Source organism: Crinia signifera, unplaced genomic scaffold (genome assembly GCF_055691185.1).
Source record: "Crinia signifera unplaced genomic scaffold, ASM5569118v1 HAP2_SCAFFOLD_320, whole genome shotgun sequence".
Classification (NCBI taxonomy): Eukaryota; Metazoa; Chordata; class Amphibia; order Anura; family Myobatrachidae; genus Crinia; species Crinia signifera.
In genome coordinates, this window is record NW_028142213.1 from 61,392 (window position 1) to 87,486 (window position 26,095).

Here is a 26,095-nt window from a genome sequence, read left to right on the forward strand (position 1 = left end):
GTAATCACTGCGCGCTCCCATAGTGATGGGATTATAGCAGCATAGAGAGACCATATGTGAGGCTGGGATGTGCACAGGAGACAGGGATGCACTGATATGTGAGGGCACAGGATGGAGAGGACAGGGAGCACAGTAGGAAGTAGGCACTGATAGTAGGGGGATGTGGGAGGGCTGAGCGATGAGATGGCAGTGTGTTACTTTGTGGTGTCGGGGGCGTATCGGTAGCAGTGGTGGATGGCAGTGTATGTAAGGAAGTCAGGAGTACAAGATGGCCGCCAATGATTGCCTATCTTGCGTACACCTAAGGAAGCGTTGTGCTGCTTTAGTGGCCAGCCATGGCTTATACTCACATCAGTGAGGAGTGGGAAGAATAATGGAACCACATGATGAGAGGCTGTTGCTGGGGTTTGGTGAAGCTGCGGCACTGATATATCACTAGAGCAGGATGTGCACAATCACGGGAAGCTTTGGCAGAGAGGTGGGAACGTTGTTGTGTAATGACACAGAATTCTGCTGATATGAGGGTTCTTCAGCAGAGAGGTTCTAGTAATGGAGGAGACGTTGCAGGTGATAAGGTGTTGATCTGGGAGTGAGAAAAGTCTGTTCTAGAGATCAGAAATAAGTCCTAGTCTACAGAATCAGGCAGTGACCACCCCAATGTCTATAGGAGTCAGTCCATAGGGACTGTCCAGGAGCGGAGGTTACAGAGAGTAGTTTGCAGACACAAGGAGAATATCGGGATCTTGCAATCACCCATTGTGAAGAACTATTCCAACCTGTCTGCTTCCAAACCTGGAGGTGTGAGTGAGGTGGAGATCACTGTCAGGTGAGGCAGTGTCTGATTAGTGTGCGCCATGTTTCTGCTGTAGCCAGAGGGGTGAGGTTGTTTAAGGGAGAGAAAACCTAGATGGTTAGTTTGTTACAGGGTCTGCATTCCATCCTGCACGATTAAAGGGTTTTTAAAGTTATAGGAGAAGAGGGATGAGTTTTATGTTTGCTGAATTCCTGTAGTATTATTAGATTTTCATCTAATAAGGTGGACTTACAGATAAATCCCCAACTAATAGAAGCAGAAGGTGAGAGAGATTATATTTATAAATAGTGACTGTAAGATGTTTGTGATTTTATATATGTAATTAGGGGGAAGATCTGTGTGATATTACGGTAGAGGATATAGAGGGAGAAGAAGAGATGGATCAGCAGTGTAAGGAGGAGGAAATCCCTACAGACACCAGCACAGGTGAGTAATAATCACATACACACATATATATATATATATATATATATATATATATATATATATATATATATATATATATATATATATATATATATATATATATATATATATATATATATATATATATATATATATATATATATATATATATATATATATTACACCTGGTGACCCCTCGGGTCTGCACAACCTAGAGATGTCTGTGTACATTACCATATCCCTCATGTTCTCCTATAGCACAGAATCACAGGCACATTTATCATTTCTGGCAAATCTGGATCATTGTGTATAATTGTCTGGTATATTTTACATGTTCTAATTAACCAGCTAATAGATGTAGTATAATTATTCCCCTATACCAAGGCCCAGTAACAGAGATACCCCAGAGAGATGTCCCCGTCCTCTGTATTCCCAGGATAATAATCACATAGATACCATGTCCTCAGTCACTGCGTGTCTCCTACAGATGGGCCCAGTAACAGAGATACCCCAGAGAGATGTCCCCGTCCTCTGTATTCCCAGGATAATCACATGTATACCATGTCCTCAGTCACTGCGTGTCTCCTACAGATGGGCCCAGTAACAGAGATACCCCAGAGAGATGTCACCGTCCTCTGTATTCCCAGGATAATCACATATATACCATGTCCTCAGTCACTGGTTGTCTCCTACAGATGGGCCCAGTAACAGGAATACCCCAGAGAGATGTCCTTGTCCTCTGTATTCCCAGGATAATCACATATATACCATGTCCTCAGTCACTGTGTGTCTCCTACAGATGGGCCCAGTAACAGAGATACCCCAGAGAGATGTCCCCGTCCTCTGTATTCCCAGGATAATCACATATATACAATGTCCTCAGTCACTGTGTGCCTCCTACAGATGGGCCCAGTAACAGAGATACCCCAGAGAGATGTCCCCGCCCTCTGTATTCCAAGGATAATCACATATATACCATGTCCTCAGTCACTGTGTGTCTCCTACAGATGGGCCCAGTAACAGAGATACCCCAGAGAGATTTCCCCGTCCTCTGTATTTCCAGGATAATCACATATATACAATGTCCTCAGTCACTGTGTGTCTCCTACAGATGGGTCCAGCAACAGGAATACCCCAGAGAGATGTCCCCGTCCTCTGTATTCCCAGGATAATCACATATATACCATGTCCTCAGTCACTGCGTGTCTCCTACAGATGGGCCCAGTAACAGAGATACCCCAGAGTGATGTCCCCGTCCTCTGTATTCCCAGGATAATCACATATATACCATGTCCTCAGTCACTGTGTGTCTCCTACAGGTGGGCCCAGTAACAGGAATACCCCAGAGAGATGTCCCCGTCCTCTGTATTCCCAGGATAATCACATATATACCATGTCCTCAGTCACTGCGTGTCTCCTACAGATGGGCCCAGTAACAGAGATACCCCAGAGAGATGTCCCCACCTCTGTATTCCCAGGATAATCACATATATACCATGTCCTCAGTCACTGCGTGTCTCCTACAGATGGGCCCAGTAACAGAGATACCCCAGGGAAATGTCCCCCGTCCTCTGTATTCCCAGGATAATCACATATATACCGTGTCCTCAGTCACTGTGTGTCTCCTGCAGATGGGCCCAGTAACAGAGATACCCCAGAGAGATGTCCCCATCCTCTGTATTCCCAGTATAATCACATATATGCAATGTCCTCAGTCACTGCGTGTCTCCTACAGATGGGCCCAGTAACAGAGATACCCCTGAGAGATGTCCCCGTCCTCTGTATTCCCAGGATAAGCACATATATACAATGTCCTCAGTCACTGTGTGTCTCCTACAGATGGGCCCAGTAACAGAGATACCCCAGAGAGATGTCCCCGTCCTCTGTATTCCCAGGATAATCACATATATACCATGTCCTCAGTCACTGCGTGTCTCCTACAGATGGGCCCAGTAACAGAGATACCCCAGAGAGATGTCCCCGTCCTCTGTATTCCCAGGATAATCACATATATACAATGTCCTCAGTCACTGTGTCTCCTACAGATGGCCCCAGTAACAGAGATACCCCAGAGAGATGTCCCCGTCCTCTGTATTCCCAGGATAATCCCATATATACCATGTCCTCAGTCACTGTGTGTCTCCTACAGATGGGCCCAGTAACAGAGATACCCCAGAGAGATGTCCCCGTCCTCTGTATTCCCAGGATAATCACATATATACCATGTCCTCAGTCACTGTGTGTCTCCTACAGATGGGCCAGTAACAGAGATTCCCCAGAGATATGTCCCCATCCTCTGTATTCCCAGGATAATCACATATATACAATGTCCTCAGTCACTGTGTGTCTCCTACAGATGTGCCCAGTAACAGAGATACCCCAGAGAGATGTCCCCGTCCTCTGTATTCCCAGGATAATCACATGTATATCATGTCCTCAGTCACTGCGTGTCTCCTACAGATGGGCCCAGTAACAGAAATACCCCAGAGAGATGTCCCCGTCCTCTGTATTCCCAGGATAATCACATATATACCATGTCCTCAGTCACTGCGTGTCTCCTACAGATGGGTCCAGTAACAGAGATACCCCAGGGAGATGTCCCCGTCCTCTGTATTCCCAGGATAATCACATATATACCATGTCCTCAGTCACTACGTGTCTCCTACAGATGGGGCCAGTAACATAGATACCCCAGAGATATGTCCCCATCCTCTGTATTCCCAGGATAATCACATATATACAATGTCCTCAGTCACTGTGTGTCTCCTACAGATGGGCCCAGTAACAGAGATACCCCAGAGAGATGTCCCCGTCCTCTGTATTCCCAGGATAATCACATGTATATCATGTCCTCAGTCACTGCGTGTCTCCTACAGATGGGCCCAGTAACAGAGATACCCCAGAGAGATGTCCCTGTCCTCTGTATTCCCAGGATAATCAAATATATACAATGTCCTCAGTCACTGTGTCTCCTACAGATGGGTCCAGTAACAGAGATACCCCAGAGAGATGTCCCTGTCCTCTGTATTCCCAGGATAATCACATATATACCATGTCCTCAGTCACTGCGTGTCTCCTACAGATGGGCCCAGTAACAGAGATACCCCAGAGAGATGTCCCCGTCCTCTGTATTCCCAGGATCTCCTATATATTTGGCTACATCTGTCACTCAAAGTGGGTGTCTGTGTCTATAACGCTCTGTTCCTGGACTTTCCTCTTAATGTGTGATTGCCTTCATCTGTGCTGAACACCTTTCTGAGAAATTAACTTGTTTAAAACAGGTGATGGCAATCATATATTAAGGGGAAGTCTAGAAACAGAGCATTGTGTCCCTCCTGGAGAGGGTCATGTTGGGAGGTATGTGACAGAGAACCAGCCCAGTGAGCCCACAGACAGTGCCAGACACCCACTGCCTTCCCATGTTGCCCAGCACTGCTACTCCACAGCCACCAGGTGAGCGCCCCCCTCCCGCGATTTGCGGCAAAACCTCCCCCCCCCCGCGCGCGCCCGCGATTCGCGGCAAAAACACCCGCTCCCCCGCGACCCCCCCCACCGCGATTCGCAGCAAAAACACCCCCGCGACCCCCCCTCCCGCGATTCGCTGCAAAAAGAACCCCCCCACGACCCCTCCCGCAATTCGCGGCATAACCACCACCCCGCGACCCCCCCCCTCCCGCAAATCACGGCAAACCCTCCCCTGTGACCCCCCCCGATTCGCGGAAAAAACACCCCCCGCGACCTCCCTCCCACGATTCGCGGCAAAAAGAAACCCCCCGCGACCCCCCCTTGCACGATTGGCGGCACCCCCCCTGCGACCCCCCTCCCGCGATTCGCGGCACCCCCCCCCCCCCCGCAATTCGCAGCAGCCCCAGGATTAAATGGCACATGCAAAACACTGACATGGCTATGGTCGACAATGAAAAAGGTTGACATGAGTTTTTGAAGATTAATTTTTAATTTTTTCATATTCATTGTCGTGTGTCGACATGGACACCAATGAAGTGGCACACTTATGTCAACATTTACATGTGTTGACCTTTCTGTGTTGATTTTTTCTTGTGGCGATTCGCGTCACCCCCCCCCACCCCCCACAACCCCCACTCCCGCGATTCACGGCACACACACACCTCCCCCGCGATTCTCGGCACCCCACCCCGTGACCCCCCCTCCCGTGATTCACGGTACCCCCCGTGACCCCCCACCTCCCGCAATTCGCGGCAACCCCCCACCGGAACCCCTGTGAACCCCGCCCTCCCGCGATTCGCGGCACCCACCCCCGCGACCCCCCCTCCCGCAATTCGCGGCACCCCCCCGTGATTCGCGGCAGCTCCAGAATTAAATTGCACATGGAAAACACTGACATGGCTATGGTCGACAATGAAAAAGGTTGACATGAGTTTTTGAAGTTTTTTTGTCATTTTTTGAATATTTTCATATTCATTCTCATGTGTCGACATGGACACCAATGAAGTGCCACACTTATGTCAACATTTACATGTGTTGACCTTTCTGTGTTGATTTTTTTCTTGTGGCGATTCGCGTCACACCCCCCGCAACCCCCCCTCCGGCGATTCGCGGCACCCCCCCGCGACCCCCCCCCTCCCGCAATTCGCGGCAACCCCCCACCGGAACCCCCATGAACCCCGCTCTCCCGCGATTCTCGGCACCCACCCCCCGCAACCCCCCCCCCCCCCGCAAATCGCGGCACCCCCCGCGATTCGCAGCAGCCCCAGGATTAAATGGCACATGCAAAACACTGGCACGGCTATGGTCGACAATGAAAAAGGTTGACATGAGTTTTTGAAGATTTATTTTTAATTTTTTTTATTTTTTCATATTCATTGTCATGTGTCGACATGGACACCAATGAAGTGGCACACTTATGTCAACATTTACATGTGTTGACCTTTCTGTGTTGATTTTTTCTTGTGGCGATTCGCGTCACACCCCCCCGCAACCCCCCCTCCCGCGATTCGCGGCCCCCCCCCGTGACCCCCCACCTCCCGCAATTCGCGGCAACCCCCCACCGGAACCCCTGTGAACCCCGCCCTCCCGCGATTCGCGGCACCCACCCCCACGACCCCCCCCTCCCGCAATTCGCAGCACCCCCCCGTGATTCGCGGCAGCTCCAGAATTAAATTGCACATGGAAAACACTGACATGGCTATGGTCGACAATGAAAAAGGTTGACATGAGTTTTTGAAGTTTTTTTGTCATTTTTTGAATATTTTCATATTCATTCTCATGTGTCGACATGGACACCAATGAAGTGCCACACTTATGTCAACATTTACATGTGTTGACCTTTCTGTGTTGATTTTTTTCTTGTGGCGATTCGCGTCACACCCCCCGCAACCCCCCCTCCGGCGATTCGCGGCACCCCCCCGCGACCCCCCCCCTCCCGCAATTCGCGGCAACCCCCCACCGGAACCCCCATGAACCCCGCTCTCCCGCGATTCTCGGCACCCACCCCCCGCAACCCCCCCCCCCCCCCGCAAATCGCGGCACCCCCCGCGATTCGCAGCAGCCCCAGGATTAAATGGCACATGCAAAACACTGGCACGGCTATGGTCGACAATGAAAAAGGTTGACATGAGTTTTTGAAGATTTATTTCATTTTTTGAATGTTTTCAAATTCATTGTCATGTGTCAACATGGACACCAATGAAGTGGCACACTTATGTCAACATTTACATGTGTTGACCTTTCTGTGTTGATTTTTTCTTGTGGCGATTCGCGTCACACACCCCCCCTCAACCCCCCCTCCCGCGATTCGCGACACCCCCCGTGACCCCCCACCTCCCGCAATTCGCGGCAACCCCCCACCGGAACCCCTGTGAACCCCGCCCTCCCGCGATTCGCGGCACCCAACCCCGCGACCCACCCCCTCCCGCAATTCGCGGCACCCCCCGTGATTCGCGGCAGCTCCAGAATTAAATTGCACATGGAAAACACTGACATGGCTATGGTCGACAATGAAAAAGGTTGACATGAGTTTTTGAAGTTTTTTTTTTCATTTTTTGAATATTTTCATATTCATTCTCATGTGTCGACATGGACACCAATGAAGTGCCACACTTATGTCAACATTTACATGTGTTGACCTTTCTGTGTTGATTTTTTTCTTGTGGCGATTTGCGTCACACCCCCCCCACCCCCACAACCCCCACTCCCGCGATTCACGGCACACACACACACACCTCCCCCGCGATTCTCGGCACCCCACCCCGTGACCCCCCCCTCCCGTGATTCACGGCACACCCCCGCGACCCCCCCTCCCATGATTCGCCGCAACCCCCGCCCCGTAACCCCCCCTCCCGCGATTTGCGGCACCCACCCCCGCGACCCCCCCCCCTCCCGCAATTCGCGGCACCCCCCCGCGATTCGCGGCAGCTCCAGAATTAAATTGCACATGGAAAACACTGACATGGCTATGGTCGACAATGAAAAAGGTTGACATGAGTTTTTGAAGTTTTTTTTTTCATTTTTTGAATGTTTTCATATTCATTCTCATGTGTCGACATGGACACCAATGAAGGGCCACACTTATGTCAACATTTACATGTGTTGACCTTTCTGTGTTGATTTTTTCTTGTGGCGATTCGCGTCACACCCCCCCCCCCGCAACCCCCACTCCCGCGATTCACGGCACACACACACCCCCCCGCGATTCTCGGCACCCCACCCCGTGACCCCCCCTCCCGTGATTCACGGCACACCCCCCGCGACCCCCCCTACCATGATTCGCCGCAACCCCCGCCCCCGTAACCCCCCTCCCGCGATTTGCGGCAACCCACCCCGCGACCCCCCTCCCGCGATTCTCTGCAATCCCTCCCCTCCCACGATTCGCAGCATCCACCCCCCCACAACCCCCCCTCCTGCAATTCGCGGCACCCCCGCGACCCCCCCTCCTGCAATTCGCGGCACCCTCCGCGACCCCCCCTCCCGCGATTCGCGGACACCTAAGTTGCAATACAGGGCATCTTTCATACAATTCTAACCATATTTCTCATATACAAACGTTCACAAATTAAGGGGGCGCAGCCCCTTACGACGGTGTGAAGAGCGCCCGTAGGGCGCGATGAATCACCTAGTAATCACATATATACCATGTCCTCAGTCACTGTGTGTCTCCTACAGATGGGCCCAGTAACAGAGATACCCCAGAGAGATGTCCCCGTCCTCTGTATTCCCAGGATAATCACATATATACCATGTCCTCAGTCACTGCGTGTCTCCTACAGATGGGCCCAGTAACAGAGATACCCCAGAGAGATGTCCCCGTCCTCCGTATTCCCAGGATCTCCTATATATTTGGCTACATCTGTCACTCAAAGTGGGTGTCTGTGTCTATAACGCTCTGTTCCTGGACTTTCCTCTTAATGTGTGATTGCCTTCATCTGTGCTGAACACCTTTCTGAGAAATTAACTTGTTTAAAACAGGTGATGGCAATCATATATTAAGGGGAAGTCTAGAAACAGAGCATTGTGTCCCTCCTGGAGAGGGTCATGTTGGGAGGTATGTGACAGAGAACCAGCCCAGTGAGCCCACAGACAGTGCCAGACACCCACTGCCTTCCCATGTTGCCCAGCACTGCTACTCCACAGCCACCAGGTGAGCGCCCCCCTCCCGCGATTTGCGGCAAAACCTCCCCCCCCCCCGCGCGCGCCCGCGATTCGCGGCAAAAACACCCGCTCCCCCGCGACCCCCCCCACCGCGATTCGCAGCAAAAACACCCCCGCGACCCCCCCTCCCGCGATTCGCTGCAAAAAGAACCCCCCCACGACCCCTCCCGCAATTCGCGGCATAACCACCACCCCGCGACCCCCCCCCTCCCGCAAATCGCGGCAAACCCTCCCCTGTGACCCCCCCCGATTCGCGGAAAAAACACCCCCCGCGACCTCCCTCCCACGATTCGCGGCAAAAAGAAACCCCCCGCGACCCCCCCTTGCACGATTGGCGGCACCCCCCCTGCGACCCCCCTCCCGCGATTCGCGGCACCCCCCCCCCCCCCCCCGCAATTCGCAGCAGCCCCAGGATTAAATGGCACATGCAAAACACTGACATGGCTATGGTCGACAATGAAAAAGGTTGACATGAGTTTTTGAAGATTAATTTTTAATTTTTTCATATTCATTGTCGTGTGTCGACATGGACACCAATGAAGTGGCACACTTATGTCAACATTTACATGTGTTGACCTTTCTGTGTTGATTTTTTCTTGTGGCGATTCGCGTCACCCCCCCCCACCCCCCACAACCCCCACTCCCGCGATTCACGGCACACACACACCTCCCCCGCGATTCTCGGCACCCCACCCCGTGACCCCCCCTCCCGTGATTCACGGTACCCCCCGTGACCCCCCACCTCCCGCAATTCGCGGCAACCCCCCACCGGAACCCCTGTGAACCCCGCCCTCCCGCGATTCGCGGCACCCACCCCCGCGACCCCCCCTCCCGCAATTCGCGGCACCCCCCCGTGATTCGCGGCAGCTCCAGAATTAAATTGCACATGGAAAACACTGACATGGCTATGGTCGACAATGAAAAAGGTTGACATGAGTTTTTGAAGTTTTTTTGTCATTTTTTGAATATTTTCATATTCATTCTCATGTGTCGACATGGACACCAATGAAGTGCCACACTTATGTCAACATTTACATGTGTTGACCTTTCTGTGTTGATTTTTTTCTTGTGGCGATTCGCGTCACACCCCCCGCAACCCCCCCTCCGGCGATTCGCGGCACCCCCCCGCGACCCCCCCCCTCCCGCAATTCGCGGCAACCCCCCACCGGAACCCCCATGAACCCCGCTCTCCCGCGATTCTCGGCACCCACCCCCCGCAACCCCCCCCCCCGCAAATCGCGGCACCCCCCGCGATTCGCAGCAGCCCCAGGATTAAATGGCACATGCAAAACACTGGCACGGCTATGGTCGACAATGAAAAAGGTTGACATGAGTTTTTGAAGATTTATTTTTAATTTTTTTTATTTTTTCATATTCATTGTCATGTGTCGACATGGACACCAATGAAGTGGCACACTTATGTCAACATTTACATGTGTTGACCTTTCTGTGTTGATTTTTTCTTGTGGCGATTCGCGTCACACCCCCCCGCAACCCCCCCTCCCGCGATTCGCGGCCCCCCCCCCCGTGACCCCCCACCTCCCGCAATTCGCGGCAACCCCCCACCGGAACCCCTGTGAACCCCGCCCTCCCGCGATTCGCGGCACCCACCCCCACGACCCCCCCCTCCCGCAATTCGCAGCACCCCCCCGTGATTCGCGGCAGCTCCAGAATTAAATTGCACATGGAAAACACTGACATGGCTATGGTCGACAATGAAAAAGGTTGACATGAGTTTTTGAAGATTTATTTCATTTTTTGAATGTTTTCAAATTCATTGTCATGTGTCAACATGGACACCAATGAAGTGGCACACTTATGTCAACATTTACATGTGTTGACCTTTCTGTGTTGATTTTTTCTTGTGGCGATTCGCGTCACACACCCCCCCTCAACCCCCCCTCCCGCGATTCGCGGCACCCCCCGTGACCCCCCACCTCCCGCAATTCGCGGCAACCCCCCACCGGAACCCCTGTGAACCCCGCCCTCCCGCGATTCGCGGCACCCACCCCCACGACCCCCCCCTCCCGCAATTCGCAGCACCCCCCCGTGATTCGCGGCAGCTCCAGAATTAAATTGCACATGGAAAACACTGACATGGCTATGGTCGACAATGAAAAAGGTTGACATGAGTTTTTGAAGTTTTTTTGTCATTTTTTGAATATTTTCATATTCATTCTCATGTGTCGACATGGACACCAATGAAGTGCCACACTTATGTCAACATTTACATGTGTTGACCTTTCTGTGTTGATTTTTTTCTTGTGGCGATTCGCGTCACACCCCCCGCAACCCCCCCTCCGGCGATTCGCGGCACCCCCCCGCGACCCCCCCCCTCCCGCAATTCGCGGCAACCCCCCACCGGAACCCCCATGAACCCCGCTCTCCCGCGATTCTCGGCACCCACCCCCCGCAACCCCCCCCCCCCCCCCGCAAATCGCGGCACCCCCCGCGATTCGCAGCAGCCCCAGGATTAAATGGCACATGCAAAACACTGGCACGGCTATGGTCGACAATGAAAAAGGTTGACATGAGTTTTTGAAGATTTATTTCATTTTTTGAATGTTTTCAAATTCATTGTCATGTGTCAACATGGACACCAATGAAGTGCCACACTTATGTCAACATTTACATGTGTTGACCTTTCTGTGTTGATTTTTTTCTTGTGGCGATTTGCGTCACACCCCCCCCACCCCCACAACCCCCACTCCCGCGATTCACGGCACACACACACACACCTCCCCCGCGATTCTCGGCACCCCACCCCGTGACCCCCCCCTCCCGTGATTCACGGCACACCCCCGCGACCCCCCCTCCCATGATTCGCCGCAACCCCCGCCCCGTAACCCCCCCTCCCGCGATTTGCGGCACCCACCCCCGCGACCCCCCCCCCTCCCGCAATTCGCGGCACCCCCCCGCGATTCGCGGCAGCTCCAGAATTAAATTGCACATGGAAAACACTGACATGGCTATGGTCGACAATGAAAAAGGTTGACATGAGTTTTTGAAGTTTTTTTTTTCATTTTTTGAATGTTTTCATATTCATTCTCATGTGTCGACATGGACACCAATGAAGGGCCACACTTATGTCAACATTTACATGTGTTGACCTTTCTGTGTTGATTTTTTCTTGTGGCGATTCGCGTCACACCCCCCCCCCCCCGCAACCCCCACTCCCGCGATTCACGGCACACACACACCCCCCCGCGATTCTCGGCACCCCACCCCGTGACCCCCCCTCCCGTGATTCACGGCACACCCCCCGCGACCCCCCCTACCATGATTCGCCGCAACCCCCGCCCCCGTAACCCCCCTCCCGCGATTTGCGGCAACCCACCCCGCGACCCCCCTCCCGCGATTCTCTGCAATCCCTCCCCTCCCACGATTCGCAGCATCCACCCCCCCACAACCCCCCCTCCTGCAATTCGCGGCACCCCCGCGACCCCCCCTCCTGCAATTCGCGGCACCCTCCGCGACCCCCCCTCCCGCGATTCGCGGACACCTAAGTTGCAATACAGGGCATCTTTCATACAATTCTAACCATATTTCTCATATACAAACGTTCACAAATTAAGGGGGCGCAGCCCCTTACGACGGTGTGAAGAGCGCCCGTAGGGCGCGATGAATCACCTAGTAATCACATATATACCATGTCCTCAGTCACTGTGTGTCTCCTACAGATGGGCCCAGTAACAGAGATACCCCAGAGAGATGTCCCCGTCCTCTGTATTCCCAGGATAATCACATATATACCATGTCCTCAGTCACTGCGTGTCTCCTACAGATGGGCCCAGTAACAGAGATACCCCAGAGAGATGTCCCCGTCCTCTGTATTCCCAGGATAATCACATATATACCATGTCCTCAGTCACTGTGTGTCTCCTACAGATGGGCCCAGTAACAGAGATACCCCAGAGAGATGTCCCCGTCCTCTGTATTCCCAGGATAATCACATATATACCATGTCCTCAGTCACTGTGTGTCTCCTACAGATGGGCCCAGTAACAGAGATACCCCAGAGAGATGTCCCCGTCCTCTGTATTCCCAGGATAATCACATATATACCATGTCCTCAGTCACTGTGTGTCTCCTACAGATGGGCCCAGTAACAGAGATGCCCCAGAGAGATGTCCCCGTCCTCTGTATTCCCAGGATAATCACATATATACCATGTCCTCAGTCATTGTGTGTCTCCTACAGATGGGCCCAGTAACAGAGATACCCCAGAGAGATGCCCCCGTCCTCCGTATTCCCAGGATAATCACATGTATACCATGCCCTCAGTCACTGCGTGTCTCCTACAGATGGGGCCAGTAACAGAGATACCCCAGAGAGATGTCCCCGTCCTCTGTATTCCCAGGATAATCACATATATACCATGTCCTCAGTCACTGCATGTCTCCTACAGATGGGTCCAGTAACAGAGATACCCCAGAGAGATGTCCCCGTCCTCTGTATTCCCAGGATAATCACATATATACATGTCCTCAGTCACTGCGTGTCTCCTACAGATGGGCCCAGTAACAGAGATACCCCAGAGAGATGTCCTCTGTATTCCCAGGATAATCACATATATACCATGTCCTCAGTCACTGTGTGTCTCCTACAGATGGGCCCAGTAACAGCGATACCCCAGAGAGATGTCCCCGTCCTCTGTATTCCCAGGATAATCACATATATATACTATGTCCTCAGTCACTGCGTGTCTCCTACAGATGGGGCCAGTAACAGAGATACCCCAGAGAGATGTCCCCATCCTCTGTATTCCCAGAATAATCACATATATACAATGTCCTCAGTCACACTGTGTCTCCTACAGATGGGCCCAGTAACAGAGATACCCCAGAGAGATGCCCCCGTCCTCTGTATTCTCAGCACTGTACAGAGGAGACTCACAGGACCCCACCGGAGGATCAGGTAGGTGGGATGTACCATAGTGAGTTCTCACTACATGATCTGTAGAGAAGTTGTGTGTGTCTCATATACTAATATATTACCGTTGTTATTTAGGGTGGAGGCCTGACTGATATTAAGGTAGAAGATAAAGAAGGAGAAGAAGAGACGGATGTGACTGATATTAAGGTAGAAGATACAGAGAGAGAAGAGATGGATGTGAGAGGTGACCAGCAGTGTAACGAGGTGAAAATCCCTACAGATATCAGCACAGGTGAGTCATTATAACGTATTACAAAGAGTCACATACTCTCCTTGTTCTGTCACTACAGCAGCCTCTTATCCCGCACCCTCCTCTGTCACTACAGCGGCCTCTTATCCCGCACCCTCCTCGGTCACTACAGCAGCCTCTTATCCCGCACCCTCCTCGGTCACTACATCAGCTTCTTATCCCGCACCCTCCTCTGTCACTACAGCGGCCTCTTATCCTGCACCCTCCTCTGTCACTACAGCGGCCTCTTATCCCGCACCCTCCTCTGTCACTACAGCGGCCTCTTATCCCGCAACCTCCTCTGTCACTACAGCAACCTCTTATCCTGCACCCTCCTCTGTCACTACAGCGGCCTCTTATCCTGCACCCTCCTCTGTCACTACAGCGGCCTCTTATCCCACACCCTCCTCTGTCACTACAGCGGCCTCTTATCCTGCACCCTCCTCTGTCACTACAGCAGCCTCTTATCCTACACCCTCCTCTGTCACTACAGCAGCCTCTTATCCTACACCCTCCTCTGTCACTACAGCAGCCTCTTATCCCGCACCCTCCTCTGTCACTACAGCGGCCTCTTATCCCGCACCCTCCTCTGTCACTACAGCGGCCTCTTATCCCGCACTCTCCTCTGTCACTACAGCAGCCTCTTATCCCACACCCTCCTCTGTCACTACAGCGGCCTCTTATCCCGCACCCTCCTCTGTCACTACAGCGGTCTCATATCCCGCACCCTCCTCTGTCACTACAGCGGCCTCTTATCCTGCACCCTCCTCTGTCACTACAGCAGCCTCTTATCCTGCACCCTCCTCTGTCACTACAGCAGCCTATTATTCTGCACCCTCCTCTGTCACTACAGCGGCCTCTTATCCTACACCCTCCTCTGTCACTACAGCAGCCTCTTATCCCGCACCCTCCTCGGTCACTACAGCAGCTTCTTATCCCGCACCCTCCTCTGTCACTACAGCGGCCTCTTATCCCACACCCTGCTCTGTCACTACAGCAGCCTCTTATCCCACACCCTGCTCTGTCACTACAGCAGCCTCTTATTCCACACCCTCCTCTGTCACTACAGCGGCCTCTTATTCCACACCCTCCTCCGTCACTACAGCAGCCTCTTATTCCACACCCTCCTCTGTCACTACAGCGGCCTCTTATCCTGCACCTTCCTCTGTCACTACAGCGGCCTCTTATCCCGCACCCTCCTCTGTCACTACAGCAGCCTCTTATTCCACACCCTCCTCTGTCACTACAGCAGCCTCTTATCCCACACCCTCCTCTGTCACTACAGCGGCCTCTTATCCCGCACCCTCCTCTGTCACTACAGCGGCCTCTTATCCCGCACCCTCCTCTGTCACTACAGCAACCTCTTATCCTGCACCCTCCTCTGTCACTACAGCAGCCTTTTATCCTACATCTTCCTCTGTCACTACAGCATCCTCTTATCCCGCACCCTCCTCTGTCACTACAGCGGCCTCTTATCCTGCACCCTCATCATGCAGATATAATATCCCTGGTAACAGTATGTAAAAGGTGCCACGGATTCTGTGCTGCCGGGCAGTCATCACACAGATATAATATCCCTGGTTACAGTATGTATAGGGGGCCACAGATTCTGTGCTGCCGGGCGGTCATCATACAGATATAATATCCCTGGTAACAATATGTATAGGGTGCCACAGATTCTATGCTGCTGGGCGGTCATCATACAGATATAATATCCCTGATTACAGTATGTATAGGGTGCCACAGATTCCGTGCTGCTGGGCGGTCACTATGCAGATATAATATCCCTGGTTACAGTATGTATAGGGTGCCACAGATTCTGCTTCTGTGCGGTCATCATACAGATATAATATCCCTTGTTACAGTATGTATAGGGTGCCACAGATTCTGTGCTGCCGGGCAGTCATCATACAGATATTATATCCCTGGTTACAGTATGTATAGGGTGCCACAGATTCTGTGCTGCCGGACGGTCATCATACAGATACAATATCCCTGGTTACAGTATGTATAGGGTGCCACAGATGCTGTGCTGCTGGGCGGTCATCATACAGATATAATATCCATGGTTACAGTATGTATAGGGTGCCACAGATCCTGTGCTGCTGGGCGGTCATCATACAGATATAATATCCCTGGTTACAGTATGTATAGGGTGCCACAGATTCTGTGCTGCCGGACGGTCATCATACAGATACAATATCCCTGGTTACAGTATGTATAGGGTGCCACAGATGCTGTGCTGCTGGGCGGTCATCATACAGATATAATATCCATGGTTACAGTATGTATAGGGTGCCGCAGATTCTGTGCTGCTGGGCAGTCATCATACAGATATAATATCCCTGGTTACAGTATGTATAGGGTGCCACAGATTCTGTGCTGCTGGGCGGTCATCATACAGATATAATATCCCTGGTTACAGTATGTATAGGATGCCACAGATTCTGTGCTGCTGGGCGGTCACTATGCAGATATAATATCCCTGGTTACAGTATGTATAGGGTGCCACAGATTCTGCTTCTGTGCGGTCATCATACAGATATAATATCCCTGGTAACAGTATGTAAAAGGTGCCACGGATTCTGTGCTGCCGGGCAGTCATCACACAGATATAATATCCCTGGTTACAGTATGTATAGGGGGCCACAGATTCTGTGCTGCCGGGTGGTCATCATACAGATATAATATCCCTGGTTACAGTATGTATAGGGTGCCACAGATTCTGTGCTGCCGGGCGGTCATCATACAGATATAATATCCCTGGTAACAATATGTATAGGGTGCCACAGATTCTATGCTGCTGGGCGGTCATCATACAGATATAATATCCCTGGTTACAGTATGTATAGGATGCCACAGATTCTGTGCTGCTGGGCGGTCACTATGCAGATATAATATCCCTGGTTACAGTATGTATAGGGTGCCACAGATTCTGCTTCTGTGCGGTCATCATACAGATATAATATCCCTGGTTACAGTATGTATAGGGGGCCACAGATTCTGTGCTGCCGGGCGGTCATCATACAGATATTATATCCCTGGTTACAGTATGTATAGGGTGCCACAGATTCTGTGCTGCCGGACGGTCATCATACAGATACAATATCCCTGGTTACAGTATGTATAGGGTGCCACAGATGCTGTGCTGCTGGGCGGTCATCATACAGATATAATATCCATGGTTACAGTATGTATAGGGTGCCACAGATTCTGTGCTGCTGGGCGGTCATCATACAGATATAATATCCCTGGTTACAGTATGCATAGGGTGCCGCAGATTCTGTGCTGCTGGGCAGTCATCATACAGATATAATATCCCTGGTTACAGTATGTATAGGGTGCCACAGATTCTGTGCTGCTGGGCGGTCATCATACAGATATAATATCCCTGGTTACAGTATGTATAGGATGCCACAGATTCTGTGCTGCTGGGCGGTCACTATGCAGATATAATATCCCTGGTTACAGTATGTATAGGGTGCCACAGATTCTGCTTCTGTGCGGTCATCATACAGATATAATATCCCTGGTTACAGTATGTATAGGGTGCCACTGATTCTGTGCTGCCGGGCGGTCATCATACAGATATAATATCCCTGGTTACAGTATGTATAGGGTGCCACAGATTCTGTGCTGTCGGGCAGTCATCATACAGATATAATATCCCTGGTTACAGTATGTATAGGGTGCCACAGATTCTGTGCTGCTGGGCGGTCATCATACATTTATAATATCCCTGGTTATAGTATGTATAGGGGGCCACAGATTCTGTGCTGCTGGGCGGTCATCATACAGATATAATATCCCTGGTTACAGTATGTATAGGGTGCCACAGATTCTTTGCTGCCGGGCGGTCATCATACAGATATAATATCCCTAGTTACATTATGTATAGGGTGCCACAGATTCCGTGCTGCCGGGCGGTCATCATACAGATAAAATAATCCTGGTTACAGTATGTATAGAGTGCCACAGATTCTGTGCTGCTGGGCGGTCATCATACAGATATAATATCCCCGGTTACAGTATGTATAGGGTGGCACAGATTCTGTGCTGCTGGGCGATCATCATACAGATATAATATCCCCGGTTACAGTATGTATAGGGGGCCACAGATTCTGTGCTGCTGGGAGGTCATCATACAGATATAATATCCCTGGTTACAGTATATATAGGGTGCCACAGATTCTGTGCTGCTGGGCGGTCATCATACAGATATAATATCCCTGGTTACAGTATGTATAGGGTGCCACAGATTCTGTGCTGCTGGGCAGTCATCATACAGATATAATATCCCCGGTTACAGTATGTATAGGGGGCCACAGATTCTGTGCTGCTGGGAGGTCATCATACAGATATAATATCCCTGGTTACAGTATATATAGGGTGCCACAGATTCTGTGCTGCTGGGCGGTCATCATACAGATATAATATCCCTGGTTACAGTATGTATAGGGTGCCACAGATTCTGTGCTGCTGGGCGGTCATCATACAGATATAATAGCCCTGGTTACAGTATGTATAGGGTGCCACAGATTCGGTGCTGCTGGAAGGTCATCATACAGATATAATATCCCTGGTTACAGTATGTATAGGGTGCCACAGATTCCGTGCTGCCGGGCGGTCATCACACAGATATAATATCCCTGGTTACAGTATGTATAGGGTGCCACAGATTATGTGCTGCTGGGCGGTCATCATACAGATATAATATCCCTGGTTACAGTATGTATAGGGAGCCACAGATTCTGTGCTGCTGGGCGGTCATCACACAGATATAATATCCCTGGTTACAGTATGTATAGGGTGCCACAGATCCTGTGCTGCCGGGCGGTCATCATACAGATATAATATCCCTGGTTACAGTATGTATAGGGAGCCACAGATTCTGTGCTGCTGGGCGGTCATCATACAGATATAATATCTCTGGTTACAGTATGTATAGGGTGCCACAGATTCCGTGCTGCTGGGCGGTCATCATACAGATATAATATCCCTGGTCACAGTATGTATAGGGTGCCACAGATTCTGTGCTGCTGGGCGGTCATCATACAGATATAATATCCCCGGTTACAGTATGTATAGGGTGGCACAGATTCTGTGCTGCTGGGCGATCATCATACAGATATAATATCCCCGGTTACAGTATGTATAGGGGGCCACAGATTCTGTGCTGCTGGGAGGTCATCATACAGATATAATATCCCTGGTTACAGTATATATAGGGTGCTGCTGGGCGGTCATCATACAGATATAATATCCCTGGTTACAGTATGTATAGGGTGCCACAGATTCTGTGCTACTGGGCAGTCATCATACAGATATAATATCCCCGGTTACAGTATGTATAGGGGGCCACAGATTCTGTGCTGCTGGGAGGTCATCATACAGATATAATATCCCTGGTTACAGTATATATAGGGTGCCACAGATTCTGTGCTGCTGGGCGGTCATCATACAGATATAATATCCCTGGTTACAGTATGTATAGGGTGCCACAGATTCTGTGCTGCTGGGCGGTCATCATACAGATATAATATCCCTGGTTACAGTATGTATAGGGTGCCACAGATTCCGTGCTGCTGGAAGGTCATCATACAGATATAATATCCCTGGTTACAGTATGTATAGGGTGCCACAGATTCCGTGCTGCCGGGCGGTCATCACACAGATATAATATCCCTGGTTACAGTATGTATAGGGTGCCACAGATTATGTGCTGCTGGGCGGTCATCATACATATATAATATCCCTGGTTACAGTATATATAGGGTGCCACAGATTCTGTGCTGCTGGGCGGTCATCATACAGATATAATATCCCTGGTTACAGTATGTATAGGGTGCCACAGATTCTGTGCTGCTGGGCGGTCATCATACAGATATAATATCCCTGGTTACAGTATGTATAGGGTGCCACAGATTCTGTGCTGCTGGGCGGTCATCATACAGATATAATATACCTGGTTACAGTATGTATAGGGTGCCACAGATTCTGTGCTGCTGGGCGGTCATCATACAGATATAATATCCCTGGTTACAGTATGTATAGAGTGCCACAGATTCTGTGCTGCTGGGCGGTCATCATACAGATATAATATCCCCGGTTACAGTATGTATAGGGTGGCACAGATTCTGTGCTGCTGGGCGATCATCATACAGGTATAATATCCCCGGTTACAGTATGTTTAGGGGGCCACAGATTCTGTGCTGCTGGGAGGTCATCATACAGATATAATATCCCTGGTTACAGTATATATAGGGTGCCACAGATTCTGTGCTGCTGGGCGGTCATCATACAGATATAATATCCCTGGTTACAGTATGTATAGGGTGCCACAGATTCTGTGCTGCTGGGCAGTCATCATACAGATATAATATCCCCGGTTACAGTATGTATAGGGGGCCACAGATTCTGTGCTGCTGGGAGGTCATCATACAGATATAATATCCCTGGTTACAGTATATATAGGGTGCCACAGATTCTGTGCTGCTGGGCGGTCATCATACAGATATAATATCCCTGGTTACAGTATGTATAGGGTGCCACAGATTCTGTGCTGCTGGGCGGTCATCATACAGATATAATAGCCCTGGTTACAGTATGTATAGGGTGCCACAGATTCGGTGCTGCTGGAAGGTCATCATACAGATATAATATCCCTGGTTACAGTATGTATAGGGTGCCACAGATTCCGTGCTGCCGGGCGGTCATCACACAGATATAATATCCCTGGTTACAGTATGTATAGGGTGCCACAGATTATGTGCTGCTGGGCGGTCATCATACATATATAATATCCCTGGTTACAGTATGTATAGGGGGCCACAGATCCTGTGCTGCCGGGCGGTCATCATACAGATATAATATCCCTGGTTACAGTATGTATAGGGAGCCACAGATTCTGTGCTGCTGGGCGGTCATCATACAGATATAATATCCCTGGTTACAGTATGTATAGGGTGCCACAGATTCCGTGCTGCTGGGCGGTCATCATACAGATATAATATCCCTGGTCACAGTATGTATAGGGTGCCACAGATTCTGTGCTGCTGGGCGGTCATCATACAGATATAATATCCCCGGTTACAGTATGTATAGGGTGGCACAGATTCTGTGCTGCTGGGCGATCATCATACAGATATAATATCCCCGGTTACAGTATGTATAGGGGGCCACAGATTCTGTGCTGCTGGGAGGTCATCATACAGATATAATATCCCTGGTTACAGTATATATAGGGTGCCACAGATTCTGTGCTGCTGGGCGGTCATCATACAGATATAATATCCCTGGTTACAGTATGTATAGGGTGCCACAGATTCTGTGCTGCTGAGCAGTCATCATACAGATATAATATCCCCGGTTACAGTATGTATAGGGGGCCACAGATTCTGTGCTGCTGGGAGGTCATCATACAGATATAATATCCCTGGTTACAGTATATATAGGGTGCCACAGATTCTGTGCTGCTGGGCGGTCATCATACAGATATAATATCCCTGGTTACAGTATGTATAGGGTGCCACAGATTCTGTGCTGCTGGGCGGTCATCATACAGATATAATATCCCTGGTTACAGTATATATAGGGTGCCACAGATTCCGTGCTGCTGGAAGGTCATCATACAGATATAATATCCCTGGTTACAGTATGTATAGGGTGCCACAGATTCCGTGCTGCCGGGCGGTCATCACACAGATATAATATCCCTGGTTACAGTATGTATAGGGTGCCACAGATTATGTGCTGCTGGGCGGTCATCATACATATATAATATCCCTGGTTACAGTATATATAGGGTGCCACAGATTCTGTGCTGCTGGGCGGTCATCATACAGATATAATATCCCTGGTTACAGTATGTATAGGGTGCCACAGATTCTGTGCTGCTGGGCGGTCATCATACAGATATAATATCCCTGGTTACAGTATGTATAGGGGGACACAGATTCTGTGCTGCTGGGCGGTCATCATACAGATATAATATACCTGGTTACAGTATGTATAGGGTGCCACAGATTCTGTGCTGCTGGGCGGTCATCATACAGATATAATATCCCTGGTTACAGTATGTATAGGATGCCACAGATTCTGTGCTACTGGGAGGTCATCATACAGATATAATATCCCCGGTTACAGTATGTATAGGTTGCCACAGATTCTGTGCTGCTGGGCGGTCATACAGATATAATATCCCTGGTTACAGTATGTATAGGGGCCACAGATTCTGTGCTGCTGGGAGATCATCATACAGATATAATATCCCTGGTTACAGTATGTATAGAGTGCTACAGATTCTGTGCTGCTGGGAGGTCATCATACAGATATATCCCTGGTTACAGTATATATAGGGTGCCACAGATCCTGTGCTGCCGGGTGGTCATCATACAGATATAATATCCCTGGTTACAGTATATATAGGGTGCCACAGATTCTGTGCTGCTGGGTGGTCATCATACAGATATAATATCCCTGGTTACAGTATGTATAGGGGGCCACAGATTCTGTGCTGCTGGGCGGTCATCATACAGATATAATATCCCTGGTTACAGTATGTATAGGATGACACAGATTCTGTGCTGCTGGGCGGTCATCATACAGATATAATATCCCTGGTTACAATATGTATAGGGGGCCACAGATTCTGTGCTGCTGGGCGGTCATCATACAGATATAATATCCCTGGTTACAGTATGTATAGGGTGCCACAGATTCTGTGCTGCTGGGAGGTCATCATACAGATATATCCCTGGTTACAGTATATATAGGGTGCCACAGATCCTGTGCTGCCGGGTGGTCATCATACAGATATAATATCCCTGGTTACAGTATATATAGGGTGCCACAGATTCTGTGCTGCTGGGTGGTCATCATACAGATAAAATATCCCTGGTTACAGTATGTATAGGGGGCCACAGATTCTGTGCTGCTGGGCGGTCATCATACAGATATAATATCCCTGGTTACAGTATGTATAGGATGACACAGATTCTGTGCTGCTGGGCGGTCATCATACAGATATAATATCCCTGGTTACAATATGTATAGGGGGCCACAGATTCTGTGCTGCTGGGCGGTCATCATACAGATATAATATCCCTGGTTACAGTATGTATAGGGTGCCACAGATTCTGTGCTGCTGGGCGGTCATCATACAGATATAATATCCCCGGTTACAGTATGTATAGGGGGCCACAGATTCTGTGCTGCTGTGCGGTCATCATACAGATATAATATCCCTGGTTACAGTATGTATAGGGTGCCACAGATCCTGTGCTGCCGGGCGGTCATCATACAGATATAATATCCCTGGTTACAGTATGTATAGGGGGCCACAGATTCTGTGCTGCTGGGCGGTCATCATACAGATATAATATCCCTGGTTACAGTATGTATAGGGTGCCACAGATTCTGTGCTGCTGGGCGGTCATCATACAGATATAATATCCCCGGTTACAGTATGTATAGGGGGCCACAGATTCTGTGCTGCTGTGCGGTCATCATACAGATATAATATCCCTGGTTACAGTATGTATAGGGTGCCACAGATCCTGTGCTGCCGGGCGGTCATCATACAGATATAATATCCCTGGTTACAGTATGTATAGGGTGCCACAGATCCTGTGCTGCTGGGCGGTCACCATACAGATATAATATCCCTGGTTACAGTATGTATAGGGTGCCACAGATTCTGTGCTGCTGGGCGGTCATCATACAGATATAATATCCCCGGTTACAGTATGTATAGGGGGCCACAGATTCTGTGCTGCTGTGCGGTCATCATACAGATATAATATCCCTGGTTACAGTATGTATAGGGTGCCACAGATCCTGTGCTGCTGGGCGTTCATCATACAGATATAATATCCCTGGTTACAGTATGTATAGGGTGCCACAGATCCTGTGCTGCTGGGCGGTCACCATACAGATATAATATCCCTGGTTACAGTATGTATAGGGTGCAACAGATCCTGTGCTGCTGGGCGGTCACCATACAGATATAATATCCCCGGTTACAGTATGTATAGGGTCCCACAGATTCTGTGCTGCTGGGCGGTCATCATACAGATATAATATCCCCGGTTACAGTATGTTTAGGGGGCCACAGAGTCTGTGCTACTGGGCGGTCATCATACAGATATAATATCCCTGGTTACAGTATGTATAGGGGGCTACAGATTCTGTGCTGCCGGGCGGTCATCATACAGATATAATATCCCTGGTTACAGTATGTATAGGGTGCCGCAGATTCTGTGCTGCTGGGCTGTCATCATACAGATATAATATCCCTGGTTACAGTATGTATAGGATGCCACAGATTCTGTGCTGCTGTGCGGTCATCATACAGATATAATATCCCTGGTTACAGTATGTATAGGGTGCCACAGATCCTGTGCTGCTGGGCGGTCATCATACAGATATATATATCCCTGGTTACAGTATGTATATGGTACCACAGATTCTGTGCTGCCGGGCAGTCATCAAACAGATATAATATCCCTTGTTACAGTATGTATAAGGAGCCACAGATTCTGTGCTGCTGTGCGGTCATCATACAGATATAATATCCCTGGTTACAGTATGTATAGGGTGCCACAGATCCTGTGCTGCCAGGCGGTCATCATACAGATATAATATCCCTGGTTACAGTATGTATAGGGTGCCACAGATTCTGTGCTGCTGGGCGGTCTTCATACAGATATAATATCCCTGGTTACAGTATGTATAGGGTGCCACAGATCCTGTGCTGCTGGGCGGTCACCATACAGATATAATATCCCTGGTTACAGTATGTATAGGGTGCCACAGATCCTGTGCTGCTGGGCGGTCACCATACAGATATAATATCCCCGGTTACAGTATGTATAGGGTCCCACCGATTCTGTGCTGCTGGGCGGTCATCATACAGATATAATATCCCCGGTTACAGTATGTTTAGGGGGCCACAGAGTCTGTGCTACTGGGCGGTCATCATACAGATATAATATCCCTGGTTACAGTATGTATAGGGGGCCACAGATTCTGTGCTGCCGGGCGGTCATCATACAGATATAATATCCCTGGTTACAGTATGTATAGGGTGCCGCAGATTCTGTGCTGCTGGGCGGTCATCATACAGATATAATATCCCTGGTTACAGTATGTATAGGGTGCCACAGATACTGTGCTGCTGGGCGGTCATCATACAGATATAATATCCCCGGTTACAGTATGTATAGGGGGCCACAGATTCTGTGCTGCTGTGCGGTCATCATACAGATATAATATCCCTGGTTACAGTATGTATAGGGTGCCACAGATCCTGTGCTGCTGGGCGGTCATCATACAGATATATATATCCCTGGTTACAGTATGTATATGGTACCACAGATTCTGTGCTGCCGGGCAGTCATCAAACAGATATAATATCCCTTGTTACAGTATGTATATGGAGCCACAGATTCTGTGCTGCTGTGCGGTCATCATACAGATATAATATCCCTGGTTACAGTATGTATAGGGTGCCACAGATCCTGTGCTGACGGGCGGTCATCATACAGATATAATATCCCTGGTTACAGTATGTATAGGGTGCCACAGATTCTGTGCTGCTGGGCGGTCATCATACAGATATAATATCCCTGGTTACAGTATGTATAGGGTGCCACAGATCCTGTGCTGCTGGGCGGTCACCATACAGATATAATATCCCTGGTTACAGTATGTATAGGGTGCCACAGATCCTGTGCTGCTGGGCGGTCACCATACAGATATAACATCCCCAGTTACAGTATGTATAGGGTCCCACAGATTCTGTGCTGCTGGGCGGTCATCATACAGATATAATATCCCCGGTTACAGTATGTATAGGGGGCCACAGATTCTGTGCTGCTGTGCGGTCATCATACAGATATAATATCCCTGGTTACAGTATGTATGGGGTGCCACAGATCCTGTGCTGCTGGGCGGTCATCATACAGATATATATATCCCTGGTTACAGTATGTATATGATACCACAGATTCTGTGCTGCCGGGCAGTCATCAAACAGATATAATATCCCTGGTTACAGTATGTATAAGGAGCCACAGATTCTGTGC

The 26,095-nt window shown here is 49.9% G+C and overlaps 1 protein-coding gene across 1 annotated transcript in view; it reads left to right on the forward strand.

The window, feature by feature from the left end:
• The window catches only part of LOC146055088 (uncharacterized), a 53,045-nt gene that overhangs the window by 5,103 nt on the left and 21,847 nt on the right, over nt 1-26,095 (forward strand). Inside the window, exons 3-5 of the mRNA XM_083168193.1 lie at nt 1,141-1,240; nt 13,665-13,762; nt 13,856-14,012. Of these exons, the coding sequence (XP_083024319.1) occupies nt 1,192-1,240; nt 13,665-13,762; nt 13,856-14,012 (304 nt within the window). The 5' untranslated portion in view covers nt 1,141-1,191. The remainder of the gene's footprint in view (nt 1-1,140; nt 1,241-13,664; nt 13,763-13,855; nt 14,013-26,095) is intronic.